We start from the raw sequence: 23935 nt of genomic DNA, 5'->3' as shown, positions 1-23935 counted from the left end.
GCTCCAGGTCTTCTATGGACAATAGAAGACTTCCAGGGCTTCTATAGAGGATAGAAAACATCCAGGTCTTCTATAGACAATATAAATCCTCCAGGTCTTCTATGGACAATAGAAGGCCTCCAGATCTTCTATGGACAATAGAAGAGCTCCAGGTCTTCTATGGACAATAGGAGACCTCCAGGTCTTCTATGGACAATAGAAGACCTCCAGGATTTCTATGGACAATAGAAGACCTCCGGACTTCTATAGAGGATAGAAAACATCCAGGTCTTCTATGGACAATATAAATCCTCCAGGTTTTCTATAGACAATAGAATACCTCCAGGTCTCCTATAGACAGTAGAATACCTCTAGGTCTTCTATAGACAATAGAAGACTTTTGGGTCTTCTATAGATAATAGATTACCTCATAGTTATTTATAGACAATAGAAGATCACCGGGTCATCTATTGAAAATATTCTATGCTCAATAGAATGTCTCCAGGTCTTCACTAGGCCTCAGGGTCTTCTGTAGGCAATAGAAATCATCCAGGTCTCAATCTATTCTAAATCCTGTTTGAACACTTCAATTTCTGTCACACATCATCTGAATCAATTTGCAAATGACATGCTTTGTCACACCCATTGGAAATCGGTGTCAAAGTAAATAAATAAACACACACAGCTTCATTTATATGTATTGTTATTTAGAACCAACTATTTGTTACAACATTGATTACAATTTAATTAAAATTAATAAAACAAGAGAATAAAAAGATATGCATATTACACTTTTTGTTACATGCAAAGCATATTTGTTTATATGTAAAAAAATAAAATCAATGTTTTTTTTCAGAAGGGACACAGGGTATGACCGCAATTCTCTGCCCATTTTTGGTTAGCGAATATGGTGAAGCAGAAACCCAATCAACCCAGGTAAACTGATACGGGAACTGGTTGAGGGAGCTGATGATCGGATATGGATGCAGTTTGCTTGACTACCAATCGAATCAAAGTTTTTGCAATTGATGATGTCATTTTTTGTTTTTGTTTTGTGAAATCGATAGCCGGAAATATGTTGGTTCTGCAAAATAAAGAGAAATAAAAGGAAAATAAATATTTTTTTACATATGAACTTTATATTTAATTATATATTTGTATAGTTTAAATAACAATGTATCTGATAATATACTACGAATAAGACATAAATTGCTAATTATAACTAAAAAAAAGTAAGCAGAAACTATAGTCCTGCGGGGCCGACCATTTGATACCCTACAGCCCTACAATAAGTTAGAAGCCCCCTTACGTCCAAACCCATTTTGAAAAATTTCGTTAGATGCCCAGATGTTACCGTTAGGCATTTGACCGGGGCATTTGCCCAATATTTACTCACTACGTCGTGTTGTCAGATATTCAAAACAATTTCACACTAAAATTGTGGTCCATTATCCGAAATGCTCGACATCTTCCCTGTCCTTAACCTCTTCTCATGCAAAATTCCGTGTCTATTGGTTTTCAATTGTGACCTGTAGAGTGACGGAAAAAAATCAGGAAAATTTTCCTTTTTTGTCCATTTGAACCCCATGTACATCTTCAAAAACAATGTGCTTTAATTCTGAACCTAGCCCTACCCCTATGCCAAATTTCGTTATGATCAGACGATAATTGTGACCTGATATAATATCCTCAAGAAAAACTTTATGTACAATTCAAAATTGTAAATCAAATTGAAAATATCGCATGCGATAAAAAAATATATGACAATAATTGAAAAAATGTAACCAAAAGTGTTCACTTTTGCAGATTTTTACACAATTTTCTTAGATTTTATCATTTTCTGGGAAGAGCCCATTGCAAATTGGTGAAAATTGTTAAAATCCGTCCAACGGTACTTGACTTATAAGCGGAATAACTAACATCAATTTCATTTATATATAGATTGTTCATATTTCGCTACATATCCGATATCTTGGCTAACAGGATCACTGTAATGGTCAGTAGTGACCTTTAAATTTGTGGTTTGACCGGCATTAAAAATATTCGCTGTTTATTGGAAATTTTCGTATTTTTGACATAAAAATTATGGTCTGTTTTGCCCGCAAAATATTGTCCGATGACCAAACAAAATATTAGGCTTCTTCCCACCCCTTAACTTTAGCCCCATGCTTAATTCCGTGTTGATCGGTGTATAATTGCCACCTGTAGAGCACCTGCAAAATCAGAAAATGTTTCGATTTTTTGTCCATTTCAACCCTTAAATATTTTTTGGATCATCTCCAAAATCAATTGGGTTCTATTCTGAACTTAACTGCACCTTCATTCTAAATTTCGAGGATCGGGCCATAATTGTGACCTGTAGCGTGATTACAATTTAACATGGGCAGACGGACTCGGCAAGATGGGATTTTCCTATATAAATAGTTTCCTATGTCGGCGACTAATATTGCAAGGTGTTACATAATTGTATAACACTCCCAACACATAGTGTTGTAGGGTATGAAAATTAAAAAGTAAAAAAGCTGTAATTTCGGTCGGGCCGAACTTTTAATATCCTCCACCATTTTGTACAAATTTGGTAATTTCAAAAAAAAAAATAAATAAATAAATAAAATCCGTTAAAAATTCTGTTAAAATCTTAAAAATACCGTATGCCCATACGACAACGTGGACCTGCATAGGCAACTTTTGTCATAAGTTATTACAATATTTAAATGCGAAACTTGAAGAAAAATCATCAAAATACCGAATATAGGGGTTACCGTTATATGGGGGCTATACGAAGACGTGGACCTGCACAGACAATTTTCTGGTATGGTCTGAAGTATCTATTACGAACTTCACATGCGACATTTGAAACAATCCCGGTAAATAATGTCGTTTAAATCATCAAAATACCGAATATCGGGGGTACGGTATATGGGGGCTATACGAAAACGTGGACCAACATGGCCCATTTTCTGTTTTATGCTGCAGTATCTATTACGAACTTCAAATACCAAATTTGGAACGATTCCGTTAATAATAATCGCTAAAATCATCAAAATACCGAATATCGGGGGGTACCATTATATGGGGGCTATATGATAACTTGGACCTACATGGCTCATTTACGAACTTAACCTGCCTACTGGCAAAATATACATGTGTGCAAAATTTTAGCCTTCTATCTCAATTTGTTCGAAAGATAGCGTGATTACAAGAGACAGACAGACGGACGGACATGGCTGAATCGTCTTTGATTTTTACACTGATATATATACTTTGTTGGGTCTGACATGAGTATTTCGAGGAGTTACAAACGGAATGACAATATTAATATACCCTCCCTCCATAGTATGGTGGAGGGTATAAAAAGTGTAAATTTAAAATTTTTCTTTGCCTTATATCTCCGAAAATTCTCCATAAAGTAATTGACATAAAATCAAAATTACATAATTTCAATTGTGCATCTCTACCCGCATCTGCTCTACAGATATTTCACATTATATCACGTCGTAATTTTTCTACAACAATTGACAACAAAAATCTTACCACTAAAAGCTCTCAGCTTATACTCACAATTATTGTTAACGAAAATGAAAAACGAAAACCATAACAAAATGGTAAAATACTATCAAAATAAGTTTTGTTTGTTGTTACTGCAAGCTCTTATTACTTCGCACTTGAACAAAAGTGCGAAATTGTTTCACTTGTTGTCGCCAGCTGCCGCTCCAGTTTGTATGGGATTTTTGGTAATGATGCCCTTGACTTTGGCCTTATTGCTGGAGGTGCCATCGATGTGTTTCTTTTTAACTGCAACGAAAACAAAAACAAGACAAGATAAAAACAGAGACGAAATAAAAATCAAATCAAATAGAAATTGAAAGCAACATTAAATGAAATGGTCAATACAAACAAATAATAAAAATGAATGCGAGATGGACGAACAAAAAAAAAACTGGTGTCTTTTTGCAAATAATTGTATAGTTAATAAATCTATTTGTTTATTTATTATATATTTTTTGCATTATTTTTTATTTCTTATTCTGCAGCGCTGGTGTTATTGGCATTTACAGTGTTTGTCTGTCTAAGTAGCCATTACACAAGTTTACATCAAATCGAAAAAATCGTACAGATGTCTGAGGGATATCTCAAACACCCGTATTTGAATTATGTAATTTTTTGAAGTACATTCGCTTGGTCAAATTTAAGTTCTTCAAAAGTTTTTGATATATACAGGGTGAGATAAAAAAAAAACTGCAACAAAGTCGAACGCCATAATTTTTACATATTTGCTTTAATTTTATTGAATGAAAAGAAAAAATGTCGGAAATAGCATCCGATCTTAGAATAAGTTTAGATTTGTTCGAATTAGTCACCATTGGCACGAATAATGGCATTCAAACGGCCAATGAAACCGTCACACGCTGCCCGAATGTTGCTCTGCGATATTTTGGCCCATTCCCGGCGAAGTGCTTGCTTAAGGTGATCGACACTTTGGTATTTTCTAGTACCAACCTTGCTTTTCAAAATACTCCAGACACAATAGACCAACGGATTGGTATCCGGAGATTTTGGTGACCATTGTGCACTGGATATGAAACGAGGGACCTCATTTCGTAAGTATTCTTGCCTGACGCGTGCTGAGTGTCATAGTGCTGATTCCTGTTGGAATGTCCAAGGTCTGCGGCCAAAATATTTGCGTACTCAAGGCTTTAATACACCCTCCAGAATATTTTCGCGATAATATCCGGCATTTATTCTGATGCCACGGTCGATTAATACGAGAGGCAAGTAAACACGATTATTTGGTTCGTTTATAAACTGCTGGACAACGAATGTTTTCTCATCGGGAAAACCAAATTCGGCAGTTCACCACTTTCGGCCAAGCGAAGCAACTTTTTAGCTCTTTTGAGTCTATTTTCTTTCTGTTGTGGTGTAAGTTCTTGAACCTTTTGGAATTTCAATGGCTTTACCCCGAACTCATTTTTCAATATTTGCCGAATAGAATATTGCGATATGTTCAGCTCATGAGCCATTTCTGCTGAGGTTGCTGTTTTCTTCCGTCCACTTTCTTGACGTCGGGCTAGCTACCAGCATCACAGTAACGAGCGATGGTACGAGACACAAAATATTTATTCACATTTAAATGCTGGAGTGCTCTAACGACTGTCACTTGTGGTTTTCCATTTGTCGGACTAGTGGCTTAGAAATTACACCAGTATGAAGTTGGTTGCAGTTTTTCCATCTCATTCTGTATATATATTCATTATCGGCATAAAATACTAAGTCGATTTAAGGATGTCTGTGTCTAGGATGGTTGGTATTGAAAATGAGGTATATCTCCACGTTTTGGTATAGTCCCCATAAAACGGTACCTCCGATATTCGGTATTTCGATGATTTTTGCCACATTTTTTCAGGGATTTGTCAAAAAACTGGTATTTGTAGGTCATAATGAATTCTAGCTCCGGTCTACGGTTTTGTGTAGCCCCCATATAACGGGACCTGCCGATATTCGGAGTTTTTTACATTTTTCCACGGATTTGTCTAAACTTTGGTATTCGTAGTACATATTGAATATTGAATATTTAGTTCCACGTTTTTCTATAGCGCGCATATAACGATACCCACCGATATTCGTTATTTTTATAATCCTAGTCACATTTACCCACGAAATTGTTTCAAATTTCCTGAAAATCCCTGAAGTATGAAATTTTCTATAGAGGTTACCGTTTTGGTATGGCCTCCATATAACGGTCCAACCCATTTAAACAGCATTATCCAAATGGTCTTACTGGTATTTGTATTTTAAAATTGAACGCTTTTGAATTCAGATACTTTTATAAAAAAAATGCTTTCTTTACCCAATGGTGGATGTTATATTAAAAGTTTGGGCCGGCCGAACTTAATGTTTTTTTATTTGTTAGGCTCTACTTTCATAATCTGCTGGATTTTTTTCTATAATTGTTTTTTTATGCACAATGCCTGAGCGTATTTTCCTTTGGGCATTATCTAGTTTTTCAAAAGTGTTTGTTATATATATTTTCCCTCTTTTCGATTTTGAAGCATCTACCCTCAATTGAAAAAATAATTGTAAGTCTGTGTCATTGTCCGTCGTCCGAACGACTGTCTGGCAATTTGGTTGGTTAGTTATTTGAATTGAGGTTATTTGTACAGGAATTTATGAAGGTTTTTTTTTCGAATTTATGTATCTTTTCTTGTTTTTTTTTTTTTTTTTTTTTTTTTTTTTTTTTTTTTGTTATTTTTTATTTCTTTGTCCTGCTTGTTTTGCTATTTTTTAGAAGATATTTACTCGCAGTTTTGCTGCGGACAAATAATCATGATTTATTTCAAAGAATTCATTCATTTTCTGGTCTTTTATGCTCTGTCATAGATTTGTTGTTTTCACAATACTGTTGTTGTTGTTGTTTCTTTTTTGTCTAAGCGACAAGTTCTCCCCATAGCATCGCCTTTGGGCTGGGTTAATGTTAAATGTTGTTACACTTGCTAGCTGCCTGAGTGACTGGCTGCTGGCTGGCCGGATGGTTGTCTGTCTAGTTGGTGGGTTGGTTAGTTGTTGGCTTAATGCTTGAATATCGTTTGTCGTTTGCGCTATGTCGTTTATTTCGATTCAATATTCGATGGAATATATTTTTGCTTCTCTGTGTGGGTTGCTACTGCCATTCTATTTGGCATAATGGTAATACCTTTTACTGCGAAAAGTTGCTGACAATAACAATGGTAAATGAAACTATTATTGTTGTTGTTGTTTTTATTGTCCTACATTACTGGTTGTTCCGATTTACACTTGTTTGTATCAGAATTGGAAATTGTCATTAGCTGAAGTGGCTGCAATAACTACTTGGATTTACCATTTTCTATAGAAAAATAAAAGTCGAAGGCATTCGGACTAATTGGAGTCAAAATAGACAAAATGAAGGGTGTTCAAGTCTTAAAGACTAGACTTAGAGAAGGGCTGTTGTGGGTCTTTATAAACAAGTCGAATTGAATTGGATCTTTATAGACCATCTAAAGCGGGTCTCTCTATAGACCATCTAAAGCTGGTCTCTCTATAGACCAGCTGAAGCAGATCTCTCTATAGACCAGCTGAAGCAGGTCTCTCTATAGACCAGCTGAAGCGGGTCTCTCTATAGAACAGTTGAAGCGGGTCTCTCTATAGAACAGTTGAAGCGGGTCTCTCTATAGACCAGCTGAAGCGGGTCTCTCTATAGACCAGCTGAAGCGGGTCTCTCTATAGACCAGCTGAAGCAGGTCTCCCTATAGACCAGCTGAAGCTGGTCTCTTCATAGACCAGCTGAAGCTGGTCTCTTCATAGACCAGCTGAATTGGATCTTTATAGACCATCTGAAGCGGGTCTCTCTATAGACCAGCTGAAGCGGGTCTCTCTATAGACCAGCTGAAGTGGGTCTCTCTATAGACCAGCTTAAGCGGGTCTCTCTATAGACCAGCTGAAGCGGGTCTCTCTATAGACCAGCGGAAGCGGGTCTCTCTATAGACCAGCTGAAGCAGGTCTCCCTATAGACCAGCTGAAGCAGGTCTCTTCATAGACCAGCTGAATTGGATCTTTATAGACCATCTGAAGCGGGTCTCTCTATAGACAAGCTGAAGCGGGGCTCCCCATAGACCAGCGGAAGCGGGTCTCTCTATAGACCAGCGGAAGCGGGTCTCTCTATAGACCAGCTGAAGCGGAGCACTCTATAGACCAGCTGAAGCAGGTCTCTCAATAGACCAGCTGAATCGGAGCTCTATATAGACCAGCTGAAGCGGAGCTCTCTATAGACCAGCTGAAGCAGGTCTCTCAATAGACCAGCTGAATCGGAGCTCTCTATAGACCAGCTGAAGCGGAGCTGTCTATAGCCCAGCTGAAGCGGAGCTCTCTATAGACCAGCTGAAGCAGGTCTCTATAGACCAGCTGAAGCGGAGCTTTCTATAGACCAGCTGAAGCGGAGCTCTCTATAGACCAGCTGAAGCTAGTCTCTCTATAATCCAGCTAAAGCGTGTCTCTCTATAGACCAGCGGAAGCTGGGAGACCACCGGAAACGGGTCTTTCATAGACCAGCTGAAGCGGGTCTCTCATAGACCAGCTTAAGCGGGTCTCTTATAGACCAGCAGAAGGGGGTCTCTCTATAGACCTGCTGAAGCGGGTCTCCCTATAGATCTGCTGAAGCGGGTCTCTATATAGACCTGCTGAAGAGGTCTCTTTATAGACCAGCTGAAGCCGATCACTCTGTAGACCAGCTGAAGCGTGGCTCTGTATAGACCAGCTGAAGCAGAGTTTCTAAAGACCAGCTGAAGCGGAGCTCTCTATAGACCAGCTGAAGCTAGTCTCTCCATAATCCAGCTAAAGCGTGTCTCTCTGTAGACTAGCGGAAGCTGGAAGACCACTTGAAACAGGTCTTTCATAGACCAGTTGAAGCGGGTCTCTCATAGACCAGCTGAAGCGGGTCTCTCATAGAAGACGTCCTTAAGGTCTTGTATGAAGTCGTCCTGCAACTCGTCTATAGTGACGTCCTGCAGCTCGTCTGTAGAGACGTCCTGCAGCTCGTCTATAGAGACGTCCGGCAGCTCGTCTATAGAGACGTACGGCAGCTCGTCTATAGAGACGTGCGGCAGCTCGTCTATAGAGACGTCCGGCAGCTCGTCTATAGAGACGTCCGGCAGCTCGTCTATAGAGACGTCCGGCAGCTCGTCTATAGAGACGTCCGGCAGCTCGTCTATAGAGACGTCCGGCAGCTCGTCTATAGAGACGTCCGGCAGCTCGTCTATAGAGACGTCCGGCAGCTCGTCTATAGAGACGTCCGGCAGCTCGTCTATAGAGACGTCCGGCAGCTCGTCTATAGAGACGTCCTGCAGCTCGTCTATAGAGACGTCCTGCAGCTCGTCTATAGAGACGTCCTGCAGCTCGTCTATAGAGACGTCCTGCAGCTCGTCTATGGAGACGTCCTGCAGCTCGTCTATAGAGACGTCCTGCAGCTCGTCTATAGAGACGTCCTGCAGCTCGTCTATAGAGACGTCCTGCAGCTCGTCTATAGAGACGTCCTGCAGCTCGTCTATAGAGACGTCCTGCAGCCCTTTAGATCGTATATTTACTCGCAGAGAAGAGATTTTTTCAGCTTTCTTCCTTCAAAAATAGAATCCAATTTTCGGAAACGGTGTTAACACTTTTACATTCACAAGGTTACACCCAGTTTATTTTCCATTTCATTACATGCCATTCACTCGCATTGTGTGCCTCCAATTTTTCGGGTGCTGAAGTGGGTATGTAGTACCATTCTGTTGCTGCACATTCGTTTTACGTTTCGCATTAAATTTTCTCCCAAAAAATAGTCTATGTAAATGAACTTCAAGCCAACAGCTCAACAACTGTGGATGTTTATTAGATTTTATTTGCATTCAAAGCTAAATGTAATATTTTGTTCTTTTAACTTTGAATGCAAACGAAATTGTTGCGAAACTTTGTCTGATTCTATGAGAGCGAGTGTGAGTGAGTGTGTGTGCGTCGCCAAATGAATGTTCGGCTCGACTGCATTTTATTCTCTTTTCTCGGTCTCATGCAGTTTGTCGAAATTTATGTTTGTACTTCAACGGAAAAAGGAAGGTCAGCGTCAACACAGCGTAACATATATATTTTCGGGAAGGCGCGGGGATGAGATCAACAACAAAATTGAATGAAATTGGACTGAGATTTTTTTTTCTATATTTTTGGAGTGAAAAAGAAGCACCTTCAGTTCTACTTGTTCGTCATCTTGTAAAAGACCGAAAGAAGTTGGTATCCCTATTGATAAACCAAAGCGTGAAAAGCCAAAAACAGTGAGTACATCCGAGAATATTGCTGCTGTGTTAGTGAGCATGCGTGAAGCGCCATCAACATCAATTCACCGGTACCGGTTCAAGTTATCGTTATATGGGGGCTATACAAAATCACTCTAGCTTCCAAACGAAATGAAGTAGGTTGATATATTATGTCTGCAGGACTTTTGGTATTGAAAATGGGACATGTCGGTCCACGTTTTGTTATAACCCCCATATAACAGTATCGCCCAATATTCGGAACTTTGTTGATTATAGCGACATTATTCACCGGAATTGTTTCAAATTTGGTATTTGAAGTTCGTAATGGATATTACAGCCTATAACAAAAAATTGTATATGCAGGTCCAGGTCTTCGTATGGCCCAAATATATCAGTACCTCCCTTTATTCGGCAATTTGATGATTTTAGCGAACATTGTTCACCGGAATTGTTTCAAATTTGGTACTTGAAGTTCATAATGGATATCACAGCCTTTGACCGAAAGTTGTCTGTGCAGGTCCACGTTTTGGTGTAGCCCCTATTTAATAGTACCTCCCTATATTCGGTATTTTTATGAATTTAGCTGCATTATTCACCGATTTTTTCAAGTTTCGCATTTGAATATTGTAATGGCTTATGACAAAAGTTGTCCATGCAGGTCCACGTCGTCGTAAAGACCATAATATAATGGTTTTATTCGGTATTTTTAAGATTATAGCACAAATTTTAACGGTTTTTTTTTTTAATTGCCAAATTCTTTCCAAATGATGGGGGGGACTTAAAAGTTCGGAACTTACAGCTTTCTTACTTGTTTTTTTAAAGATTTGTATCACAATTTAATTGGACATTTGGGAGACATCATTGTTAAGAATTTTGAATAAGGACCTTTGTATGACACCTTACAAAGTCCAATTGGTTCAAACTTAAAATACCAAATTCCCGACAAATCCGTTGAAAAATCTGCAGAAAATTGTCAATATGCTTAAAATGACCATTTAATGCGTTTTCACTTCGCCTGAAGTAAACGACTTAAAGAAGTTGCCGATTTTTCAAAAAAATAAACCTTCATTTCAGAAGACGGGTATACAAAAAAAAAACAGAATTTTCGCATTTCCGCAGGCATACAGAGCAAAAATTTCCGTTACTGTCAATGGTAATCGTTTTCGGTCAATGTTGAAGGGCTAGAGATGGATTTGTTAGTTAGACTCATGACCGGCTGTACGGATTTTGACAATTCTCACCAAATCAGAATGGTCTTTTGGAAGAAAATAATAAATTCTAGAAAAAGCATAAAAATATGATAATACAAAATTCCTTTTTTTGTCATGTTTTTCCTTTTTTTGAGGTGTTTTTAATTTCAGTATTGAATTTTAATTTTTTTTAAATATTTTTCACCTTATATTCTGCTTGCAATGATCGTCCGATCGTTAGGAAATTTTGTTAAAATCAGAATAGAATACTTCTGTTTTGACAAATTTAGCCAAATATCGTATCTTCGATAAGTTATCAATGTTTATAAGATCATATAGAGGAATCGAAATTTTCATGTTTTGTTTCAAATGCCAATTAACAGGACATAAGGCATAAATATGAGGCAAATACTACGAAGATTTGCATGACCTCGTGGTTTCGGTCAAAAGCCACGATAAAACTTTGGCAGGACTATGTAACATTATTTCAAAAACAAGTAAGCAAAGGCTATAGCCGTGCGGGCCGACCATGTGATACCCTACAACACTACAATGTGTTGGAAGCCCCCTTATGTCTAAATTCATTTTGGAAGATTTCGATAGATGTTACCCTTATTTACGCCATTAAAAGCCATTGTGTATTTTACAGGTAAGTATAATCAAATAGTCATCCAATATACTCGACTTCTTTCCTCTTTCAGGAAAATGTTTTTTTTTTGCCCATTTGAACCTCTGAATTTAAATCTCCATAAAAGTAGGCTTTAATTCTCACCCTAACACTACCCCTGAAAAAATTCATGAGGATCGGACGATAATTGCGACCTGTATATAATACCTTCACTACATAGTGTTGGGGAGTGTATAAAAACTTTAAAAATTTACAATTCAAAATTGTAAGTCAAATTGAAAAAAACGCATGCGACAAAAAATATGACAAAAATGTAACAAAAAATATTCACTTTTTTTCTGGTAAGAGACCATTCTCATCTCTCTCAAATCAGTCCAGCGGTTCTTGACTTATCATCGATCTATCTAACATTCCCTTCTTTGATATATGAGATTGTATATATTTTGCTATATTTGCGAGATTGGATACGAGCAAAAATGTAGCGGTCAGAAGTGATATTTTCGTGTATTTGTGATTTTTACAAAAAAAAGTTATGGTCTCTTTTACCCGCTAAATGTGGTCCGATGTCCATCCAAATTTGTACGATTCTGCCCAGTCCTAAACTCTAATTCCATGCAAAATTAAATATTTTGCGATAATCTCCAAAAATTTTCATTTTCGTGGGTTCGGGCCATAATTGCGACCTGTAGCTTGATTACAAATTAACATGGACAGACGGACAGACAGGCAGACAGACGGACGGACGGACGGAGGGACGGGCGGGCGGACGGACATACATAGCTAGATCGACTCAGCTCGGCGAGCTAGGAAGATCCATATACTTTCCTATGTGGGTGGAAATGAATGTGAAATTTCTGTTCCTTTTGAAAGAGCAAATTAGAAACTTGTCGTAGCAGGAACATCTGCTTTTTTAGTGATCGTATGTTGTTTTGGAAAATATTGTTTCCAGATCTATAATTATTCGAAAAGAGGAGCAATTAGGTTCAACATTTGCTTTTATTATGTAAAAGGTAGGGGGTGTATCTTGGGGGAATCTTCATTCCCGTTTAAAGGGTTTCAGATCTGCAGTAATTGTGTTGTAGCATATCAAATTGTCGGCTCCACCCTTTGCTTATTTGTATTTTAAAGCATCTTCAGAAAAGCTATTTAGCGGAGCCATACTTGGTACTAAAAACTGAACGACAATGTTATACATTCAGAAAATGTTTGAATTAATATCATTTAAAAAGGTACAAAAAATAAGACATCTACCAAATAACTCTATTTTTTTCGAAACCCGGTATAATTGGTTAACAATCTAACCTTAAGGCAAATTTGTAACAATGTTTCTTATGTCAACTTTAATGTAACTTTTATAACAACAAATCTACTTTGCCGTAATAGTTTTATTTTTTGTAAATTGACTAATCCACCAAAATATAGTTTAATGACATCATCTTGACAATGAAAAACGCTTAGCTAATTACACAAACAAGCCAAACAATCAATAACGAAAATTTGCGTGGTTGCAGTTCCAACCAAGCTCTGTGTGTGTGTGCATAGCTCGAATAGGTCAATCAACCAAAACAACAATTAATGACTTAAATGCCAAAAAGAGATTCTTCAAATTAATATTAAAAAAAATAAATCAATAACAAAGCGTTTCAGTATTAGCCAAATTTGGCATCCATTGCGTGGTTACTTTAATTTCTAAAAAAAAAAAAACAAATCTCTGCAATGATTTCTAATTCCCATAAAAATTTGCCAACAATAAATGAATAACCACTTGCATGGCTTCTAGACAATATTAGCTACTTAACATAAATTCCTCGGTATTCCTCTGAAAATGCCATAATTCAATATTAAAAGATTATTCATATCTTAAATAGGGTTTTACATAATTTCCACAAAGACATTTCGAATCATTTTTCAAGTGCTTTTGAAATATGATGTATGTATGTTCGTGTGTGTGTACTTTAAAGAATACTCATAATTTATTGCCATCCTACTTACTGGTTATTAATGTATCCGGATCAGCTAGCTTCTCACTTGCACTTTTATCGTGTTCATGAACTTTTTTGCGCAATTTCTTCAAGTAGGCCTCTTTGTATTCCTCGCTTGGCTGACCGCCCAAACCATAGCTGACTTCGACGGCAGTCAATGGTATGACGGTTGAGGAGACCGGCACCAAATCTGTAGAACGAAACCACAAGAACAACAACAACAAAAGAAAACAAATGTGTGTTAGAAACAAGTTTAGCAAGATATAAGATATATAACAATAGCATTACAACAAAAAAAAAGATTTATATATTTAAAGAAAAGAAAACCAAAACAAAACAACAAAAAAACACTTGTTATGCCACATCTAAGAGAATGTCAAATTCAACAAGTTTAATCCCACGTTTAAAAAATGGCAACATATCATACACCGATGGTGTATTGCAAAAAATGGTCTAGTCTATATTTGGCAATACGAAAATAAGCTTTTCAAATGGTTTTACAACCAAAAGCTTCAATTTGGTTGGAATCATATTTAGATGTATCAGATTCTTATAGATTTATGAATCTTAGCATTTCGAAGGAGGTCTATAACAAGGGTTTTACGTAAGATATCGATTGTGGTGTTGAAGCTTATATTATTTCAGCAAGGCATAAAATATGCAAATTGAGAAATTCAAATAAATATTGCAAGATTGGGCTAGGTGAGCGAGCATACTGTATGTATGAAGCTTTGTTTTATAAAATGTTTCGACCAAATATGAAAGATGTCCGCCCATTGAGGAGCATCATTTAAAAGGCGATAAGTCGATGGCCATATAAAATCATTGAGAGTGGGGACTATAAATCATTGAGATTGGGGACTATACCAAAACTTGGACCTACATGACCCATTTTCAATACCAGAAGTCCTGCAGACATAATATACATTTGAGAAAAAATTTATCGACCTACTTCATTTCGTTCGGAAGCTAGAGTGATTTCCACAGACGGACAGACGTACGGGCATGGCCAAGTCAACATAGAATTTTATGCTAATCAAGAATATATACACTTTGTGGGGTCTAAAATTTAAATGTATATTTAATATACCCTCCATACTATCGGTCCACGTTTTAGAATAACCGCCATAAAAGGGTACCTCCACATATTCGGTATTTTGATGATTTTCGAGACATATTTCCACCCATTTGTCTAAAAATTGGTATTTGTTGGTCATATTGGGTTCTAACTCCGGTGGCGATATATTGTATGAATAGGTCCACGTTTTTGTATAGCCCCCATATAATGGTACCTCCCGATAATCGGTATTTTGATGATTTTAGAGACATTGTTCACCGAAATTGTTTCAAAATTGTAGTTTGAAGCTCGTAACTGATACTACAGCTTATAACAGAAAATTGTCTATGCACGTCCGCATTTTCGTATAGCCCCCATTTAACGCTACCTCCCGATATTCGATACTTTGATGATTTTGGGATATTATTCACCGGAATTGTTTCAAATTTGCTATTTTCAGTTCGTTATTGATACTACAGCCTACGACAGAAAATTGTCTATGCAGGTCCACATCTTCATATAGCCACCATATAACGCTACCTCCCGATATTCGGTATTTTAAAGATTTTAGCGACATTATTCACCGGATATGTTTCAAATTTGGTTTTTGAAGTTCGTAATTGATACTACAGCTTATGCCAGAAAATTGTCTATGCAGGTCCACATCTTCGTATAGCCACCATATAACGGCCCCTCCCGATATTCGGTATTTTAATGAATTTAGCAACATTATTCATCGGAAATTTTTCAAATTTGGTATTAGAAGTTCGTAATAGATACTACGGCCTATGACAGAAACTTGTCTGTGCAGGTCCACGTCTTCGTATATATCCCATATAATGTTACCTCCCGATATTTGTTTATTTGATAAATTTAGAGACATTATTCACCGGAAATTTTTCAAATTTGGTATTTGAAGTTCGTAATAGATATTACAGCCTATGACAGAAAATTGCCTGTGCAGGTTCAGGTTTTGGAATAGCCCCATATAATAACACAATAATCACAGATTTTTATACCCTCCACCAAAAAAGTCGAAATAATCATTTTAGACCCAACAAAGTATATATATTCTTGATCAGCGTAAAATTCTAAGACGATTTAGCCCTGTCCGTCCGTCTGTCCGTCTGTTGTAATCACGCTACAGTCTAAACGAATTAAGATAGGAAGCTAAAATCTTGCACAGATCTCTCTTTTGTCTGCAGGCAGGTCAAGTTCGAAGATGGGCTATATCGGTCCACGATATCGTATCGCCCCCATATAACGGTACCCCCGATATTCGGTATTTTGATGATGTTAGCCACATTTTTCAATGGAATTGTCTGAAAATCCACACAAGTAGTTCCTTGTGGGTACTTTATACCTCAGCAGAGAATTATCTATATAGGTCCACAATATCGTGTAGCCCCCATATAACGTACCCCCCGATATTCGGTATTTTGATGATTTTACCCACATTTTTCAATGGAATTGTCTGAAAATCCACACAAGGAGTTCCTTGTGGGTACTTTATACCTCGGCAGAGAATTGTCCATACAGGTCCACGATATCGTATAGCCCCCATATAACTGTAACCCCTGATATTCGGTAATTTGATGATGTTAGCCACGCTTTTCAATGGAATTGTCTTAAAATCAACACCCTGAGAGAGAGTTGTCTATACAGGTCCACGATATCGTATATCCCCCAATTAACGGTACCCCCGATATTCAGTATTTTGATGATTTTACCCACATTTTTCAACGGAATTGAAAGAAAATCCACACAAGGAGTTCCTTGTGGGTACTTTATACCTCGGCAGAGAATTATCTATATAGGTCCACAATATCGTGTAGCCCCCATATAACGGTACTCCCCTATATTCGGTATTTTGATAATTTTAGCCACTTTTTCCAATGGAATAATCTGAAAATCCATACAAGGAGTTCCTTGTGAGCACTTTACACGCAGACATAGATTTGTCTTTATAGGTCCACAATATCGTACATCCCCCCATATATCGGCACCTTCCTATATTAGATATTTTAAAGACTTTAAAAGAATTTTTATTGGATTTTATTTTTTTGGAAATTTTCTAATTCGTTCCAAATGGTCGCATTTGAATATTGTAATGGCTTATAACAAAAGTAGCATATGCAGGTCCACGCCGTCGTACAGACACTAACACTTATTATTATTATTATTATTATTATTATTATTATTATTATTATTATTATTATTATTATTATTATTATTATTATTATTATTATTATTATTATTATTATTATTATTATTATTATTATTATTATTATTATTATTATTATTATTATTATTATTATTATTATTATTATTATTATTATTATTATTATTATTATTATTATTATTATTATTATTATTATTATTATTATTATTAGTATTATTATTATTATTATTGAAAATTCCAAAATAACATGTTTCATTCAAAAAACCTTTATAAGATCATTCATTTGGAAAATATATCCCTACATATTATACATTTTAATAAAAATCCGTAAATTCTTCTAAAAACAATTATCTACCTGAATTTTCACTTGAAATTTCATCCGCCTTCATTCACCACAAATCCGTACCCGATTTACTTCAAATTCCCCAATTAAAGGAAACCATAACCCTTTGACAAATATGGCACCTCAATGTAACACTGCCTTTACACGGTGCAATTTTTAGTTGGCATTTTTATCAATTCTCTTTTAAAATTTCTGCGTAAATCGTCGCGCCTTTACACGGTGGCATTTTACTTGGCATTTTTTCTGACATTTTATTTTATTAGGTATTTCGTATAGAGCTGTATTGTTGTGCTAATTGTTTCACATATTGTCACATATTTATTAAAATTATTAACTTTTATTTTAACTTTCTTTTTTTTTTACTTTTTAAAACAATTTACTTAAAACGATCACTAAACACATCACAATAAAAGAAACGCATCAAAAATTACAATAAAGAAACGATATGAAATGTCAAAATCATAAAAAATTCGGAAGAAGCAAAAAGAGAAATGCAAAGAAAATTGCATGTAACCCTGTGCGGTGGCTTATCGTGCCATTTTTTCTTCTATCCTTGTCTCTCTACACCTTTTACCAACAAAAAAAAATGGCATGGTTAAAAAATGTCACCGTGTAAAGGCAGTGTAACCCTATTTAAGGAAAACATAATTCCACAACACCCCCCTCCCACCATACCTACATTCCCATTTATCCACATACACACACATAGATACATAATTGTTTACACAAACCTCTTTCAAATTTATCGTCCGGATTGCGTTTGTACATCATGGGAGTTGAGCAAACATAATTGCACATTAGCGTCACGACAACGGCAACGATGACAATTAAATGCCTGTAGAAAATATTACTTTTGATTTCTTTCATCTTTGGAGCGTGTTACTAGCTGCTAACCGGCTGCTACTGTTGTTGGTACTTGGCTGGTGCTGCTGTTGTTGTTTATTTTGTTTGGTTTTTTCGTTTTTGTTTGAGTTTTGATTTTCTGATGTTTAATGGTTTTTAGTTTGGTTTGGCGTTTTGTATTTTCAAGGGATCGTTGTGGTCGTCTACATGAAAAGCCGCATGCGAAAATCAGCAGTTGTTGCTGGTTGGTGGTTATTGTATTTAAATATTTTTTTTTTTTCGGAGCCCGCGGAGTGCAGTGATTTGTTGACTTTTTATTTTGCGATATTTTTTGTTGTTGCTGTTATTTTAAATATTTACAAAATTTGATTGTTGATCAAACAATTCATTACAGGGAAATTTGCAAAACTTTTTTCTATTTGATTTACTTTTGTTTGAACTGAAAATTTCTGCTGTGATGCCCGCTGTTAATGCAATGTACGGCACCCCACTAGCTGATGCTTGTCGTTTTCGTTTGGCAATTTGATTGAATGAACAGAACACTATTCACACACCCAGCTACCGGCAACTGTTGGTGGTAAAAAATGCGAAACTAAGTTTGAAAACAAAACACTAAATTGCGATCAACGCTTCTAAGCGTCTAACTTGTTTAAAAGCTTTTGTTTAACTGAACTCTTTGCATTTGTGGCATGTGTCTTTAAGCCTTGGCCAAGAGTTGGGCATAAAAAAGCTTTCGATTCGCTTTTTGCAAACAACAATGACATGTCTCAGCTATTAAAACAATCTCTAAAAGTGATCATAAATAAAAGCGAAATTGCTGCTATGCTGCTTAGAAAATCTAGAAGTTGACTTTTTCAGCCAGCATGCTGGGCCATAAGACAATACGTAATTATTTTGCAAATGTAACACACACACACACATATTTAATGGTGTCCGTTTCGATAAAAATCTGTGGTAATTTATTTGAGAATGTCAAATATGTGTTAAATGGTTAATTAATACTCAACACGATAGGAGTCGAGTAGAACAATTATTTTTTTCAAACTTCTTGCATGTTAATTTATTCAATTCCTAATTGAATTTCTATTTCTGTCCTGTTTTTAATGTGATTTTACATGTTCTGAATTTTTGTTACGATTGTCAAGTTAATTGAAACCTAAGATATCTGCTCACGACCCAGGAGTCGTAGTCACGAACAATTTAAAATATTTGTAAATCAATTGTGTTATACTTAAATACATTGAAACATTTAAATAGATTTGAAACATAAATTGCGCATTATAAATTGTTGTTATCTCCATAAATTTTAAATGTGTGGCATTCTATGGACACAAGACTTTTAATAGGTCTTCGGCAGGTTGAAAAAATTGTTATACATTAAATTCTATGTCGATTTAACGATGTCTGTCCGTTTGTCTGGCTGTCCGTTTGTGGAAATCACTCGAACGTCCGAACAAATTGAAGTAGATGGATAATATTTTACCCAAATGTGTGCTTGGTCTGCAGAACGTTTGGTATTGAAAATGGGCTACATAGGTTCACGTTTAGATACAGTCCTCATAACTATAACTTAACTATACAGGATGAGAGAAAAAAAAACTGCAACAAAGTCAAACGTCATAATTTTTAATTTTTTTATTATATTTCGGTCGGAAATAGCATCAAATTTTGGAATAAGTTCAGATTTGTTCGAATTGGTCACCTTTGACAAAAATTATGGCTTTCAAACGGCCAATGAAACCGTCGCACGCTGCCCGAATGTTGCTCTGCGGTATTTTGACCCATTCCCGGCGAAGCGCTTGCTTGAGGTGATCGACACTTTGCTATTTTTTAGTGCCAACCTTGCCTTCAAATATACTTCAGACACAATAGTCCAACGGATTGAAGTTTTTTTTTTGTGGCCATTGTACGCTAATAATAAAGCGAGGAACCTCATTTTGTAATCATTCGTGGGTGGCGCGTAGTGCGATGGTGCTGAGTCCTGTTGGAATGTCCAAGGTCTGCGGCGAAAATGTTTGCGTGCCCAAGGCTTTAATACACCCTCGAGAATATTTTCGCCATAATATTCGGCACTTATTCTGATGCCACGGTCAATTAATATGAGCGGGGAGCGATTTTCGGCTGTTATGGCGGCCCCCACCATCACCATAGCCGGCGCTTGAGTTCTGGTGGCCAATCGAAGGTGCACATTCTCAGCTGAACTCCTTGGCAAGTAAACACGATCATTTTGTTTGTTTAGAAACTGCTAGACAACAAATTTTTTCTCATCGGAGAAAACAAAATTCGGCAGTTCACCACTTTCGGCCAAGCGAAGCAACTCTTTACCTCTTTTGAGTCTATGTTCTTTCTGTTGTGGTGTAAGTTCTTGCACTTTTAAGAATTTCAATGGATTTACCCCGAACTCATTTTTCAATATTTGCCGAATAGAATATTGCGATATGTTCAGCTCACGAGCCATTTTTCGGCCACTGTGACGCGGGTTTCGATCAAGTCGCTTCTTTACTTTTCGAACCATTTCTGCTGATCTTGCTGTTTTCTTCCGTCCACTTCCCTGACGTCGGGCTACGCTAACAGTATCACGGTAACGAGCGATGGTACGAGACACAAAAGATTTATTCACATTTAAATGCTGGAGTGCTCTAACGATAGCCACTTGTAGATGTCCAGCACTATCACGCTTGAATTCCATTACGAATAATTTTTTTTTCTGGAAAATGCTCACCAAAATGCTTTTGTACGCTTGTAAAGAATATAATGAGCTGTCACTGGAAAAATTTTAACAGCTGTCGAACGAGCGGCTTGGAACTGACAGCAGTCTGAAGTTGGTTACTGTGTTTTCATCTCACCCTGTATTTAGTACAATTTGGTATTAGGTGAACAGGTAGTGCTTGACCTGAAATTTGGTATTGGGGTCGCGGTTCATGTGTAGTCTGGACACATGGAAATGGTTTCGGAAACTACAATTGTACGAAAAGTACTAAATGGTAGCATATTTAATATTGGGTGAAAAGATAGGGCTGGAATCCTGAAATTTGATATGGATGTTGACTGTTGGTGTCTGTGGTTGCGACAAGGAGCTGGTTTTAAATATGCTTACTATGTTTGACATTAACATATATATATATATATATATATATATATATATATATATATATATATATATATATATATATATATATATATATATATATATATATATATATATATTTGGAAATTAAAGAGCTGGAATCCTGCAATTTGATATTAAGGTCGCTGTTGGTATAACAGTACGGAAAAAAACTAAATGCTACTAAATTTGGTTTTGGGTGTTGGAATAGAAAGAGAATTCTTAAATCTTGTATCGAATTCACTGTTGGTATCTAATATAGTGATGTTTAGTACATTTATTACACTTTTTGTTCGAATTAAAAAAAAAAACTTTAGTGCAACTATTCTACACCCCATCAGCGACCTACATCCCAAATTACAGGATTCTGTCTCTATCCGTTTGACTAAAACAATGGGTCCAATTTTAATACCTTTTAGTATTTTTAGTACACTTACAGAATAAATAGTATCCTATGTCCGTCTCCTGACTCTAAGCTACCTGCTCGCCATATCAGTAAAGGCGTTCTTATAAAAGTTTTGATTAAATTCTTTACCATCTTGCGTCGTTGGCCGATTATACATTAATTTCTGTGGTAATAACAGTAAATCCTTAGTGAAGTAATAACTCTATTCTAAAACTTTCTCCGAAAAGTAGACGTTTTACAGATTTTCTATAGGAAGAAGACATTTTTATATCATTTCTTACTTAAAGACTTTCTTAACGGTCTCCTATAGATAGAACCCCGTCAAAAGGTCTTCCTCTTTGGTGTAGAACCTTTCCCTACTTTTCCCGCATACAAATTGAGGTCTTTAATATTACAAATGTAATACGAGCTGATAAAACACCTTCTTATTTATTTAATTCTCAACTATTAAATTAATTCCCATCACATACTTGCCAAACACACACAAAAATAAATAAATATACAACAACAAAAAATATTACCATTCTTATAATTGCGCACCTTACTTCTAATGCCGGAATGTTTGTTTTTGGGTTTTCCTTTCACAAACACATTTATTTCAGTCAAAACCCAAACAATTCTCACGCACTCACCCAGCGCCCACAACAACAAGAACAGCAGCAATAACAACTCCTGCAATTTTAATCTCATCGCTTACAGATACTTGGATGGATTTTCGTATATTTATCCTTATTTATATAATGGACGTGTGTGTGTTTCCGATACACACAAACACATTATGGCCATGGGCTTCTGACCTCTTTCCGTTTTTTTTTGGCTTTCATTGGCTTTGACCTCTTCGAAATTCACACACCGTGGCGGAAAATAAGAAACACGTCTGACCCCCACTAGTCTCAGTTTGCGTTAATAATTCAGACAAAATGTTGTAAATATTGAACACAAAAATATCTATAATTACATTTTATATTCATAAATAACAACATGAGTGTGTGTGTAGGTGTGGTTATTGTTTGTTCGTATATGCGTATTATGTGTTAAGGTGTTTACACTTAACATTAAAGATGCTATTGACTGGCAATTGCTAGAAGTGTGTATCGGAAATTTTAATATGTGCAGTTGGATGTTCCGAGAATTTTATTGGCTAAAATCTGAAGAATTATGGAAACGGGGAGAGTATACAATTTCAGATATAAAGAAAGTGATTTTAATACATTATTTCATTCTACGGGCTGTAGAAGAGCTTGAGGTCTTTTAATGGCTACAGACGAGCTTGAGGTCTTCTATTATCTACAGAGAACCTTGAGACCTCCTACTAGTTATAGAAGACCTTGAGGTCTTCTAATGGCTATAGAATATCTTGAGGTCGTCTAATGACTATAGAAGACCTTGAGGTTTTCTAATGGCTATAGACGAGCTTGAGGTCTTCTATTGGCTATAGACGAGCTTGAGGTCGTCTAATGACTATAGAAGACCTTGAGGTTTTCTAATGGCTATAGACGAGCTTGAGGTCTTCTACTGGCTATAGACGAGCTTGAGGTCTTCTACTGGCTATAGACGAGCTTGAGGTCTTCTACTGGCAATAGACGAGCTTGAGGTCTTCTACTGGCTATAGACGAGCTTGAGGTTTTCTACTGGCTATAGACGAGCTTGAGGTCTTCTACTGGCTATAGAAGACCTTGAGGTCTTCTACGGGCTATAGAAGACCTTGAGGTCTTCTACGGGCTATAGAAAACCTTGAGGTTTTCTACGGGCTATAGAAGACCTTGAGGTCTTCTACGGGTTGTAGAATAGCTTAAGGTCTTCTACGGGCTATAGAAGGCCTTGAGGTCTTCTGCAGGTTATAGAAGACCTTGAGGTCTTCTACAGGCTATAGAAGACCTTGAGGTCTTCTACAGGCTATAGAAGACCTTGAGGTCTTCTACGGGCTATAGAAGGCCTTGAGGTCTTCTACGGGCTATAGAAGGCCTTGAGGTCTTCTACGGGCTATAGAAGGCCTTGAGGTCTTCTACAGGCTATAGAAGACCTTGAGGTCTTCTACGGGCCATAGAAGACCTTGAGGTCTTCTACGGGCCATAGAAGGCCTTGAGGTCTTCTACGTGCCATAGAAGAGCTTGAGGTCTTCTACGTGCCATAGAAGAACTTGAGGTCTTCTACGTGCCATAGAAGACCTTGAGGTCTTCTACGTGCCATAGAAGACCTTGAGGTCTTCAACGTGCCATAGAAGAGCTTGAGGTCTTCTACGTGCCATAGAAGAGCTTGAGGTCTTCTACGGGCTATAGGAGACCTTGAGGTTTCTACTGTCTATATAAGACCTGAAGGTCTTTTAGTGGCTATAGAAGACCTGAAGGTCTTCTACTGGCTATAGAAGACCTGAAGGTCTTCTACTGGCTTTATAAGACCTGAAGGTCTTCTACTGGCTATA

The 23935-nt window shown here is 36.8% G+C and overlaps 1 protein-coding gene across 1 annotated transcript; it reads right to left on the bottom strand.

Annotated features, from left to right (window-relative positions):
- Positions 1–662: 662 nt before the first annotated feature.
- LOC101889165 (uncharacterized) lies at positions 663–18683 on the bottom strand. The gene is made up of 4 exons (XM_005177561.4): positions 17890–18683; positions 13587–13766; positions 3541–3774; positions 663–1063 (listed from the first exon to the last, which is right to left on the bottom strand). The coding sequence occupies exons 1-3, from the start codon at positions 18023–18025 to the stop codon at positions 3668–3670; spliced, it is 423 nt and encodes a 140-aa protein (XP_005177618.1). The 5' UTR covers positions 18026–18683; the 3' UTR covers positions 663–1063; positions 3541–3667.
- Positions 18684–23935: the final 5252 nt, after the last annotated feature.

This window comes from Musca domestica, unplaced genomic scaffold (genome assembly GCF_030504385.1).
Source record: "Musca domestica strain aabys unplaced genomic scaffold, Musca_domestica.polishedcontigs.V.1.1 2, whole genome shotgun sequence".
Classification (NCBI taxonomy): domain Eukaryota; kingdom Metazoa; phylum Arthropoda; class Insecta; order Diptera; family Muscidae; genus Musca; species Musca domestica.
Note: the sequence above shows the minus strand (reverse complement) of the source record. Positions and strands in the feature narration are given on the sequence as shown.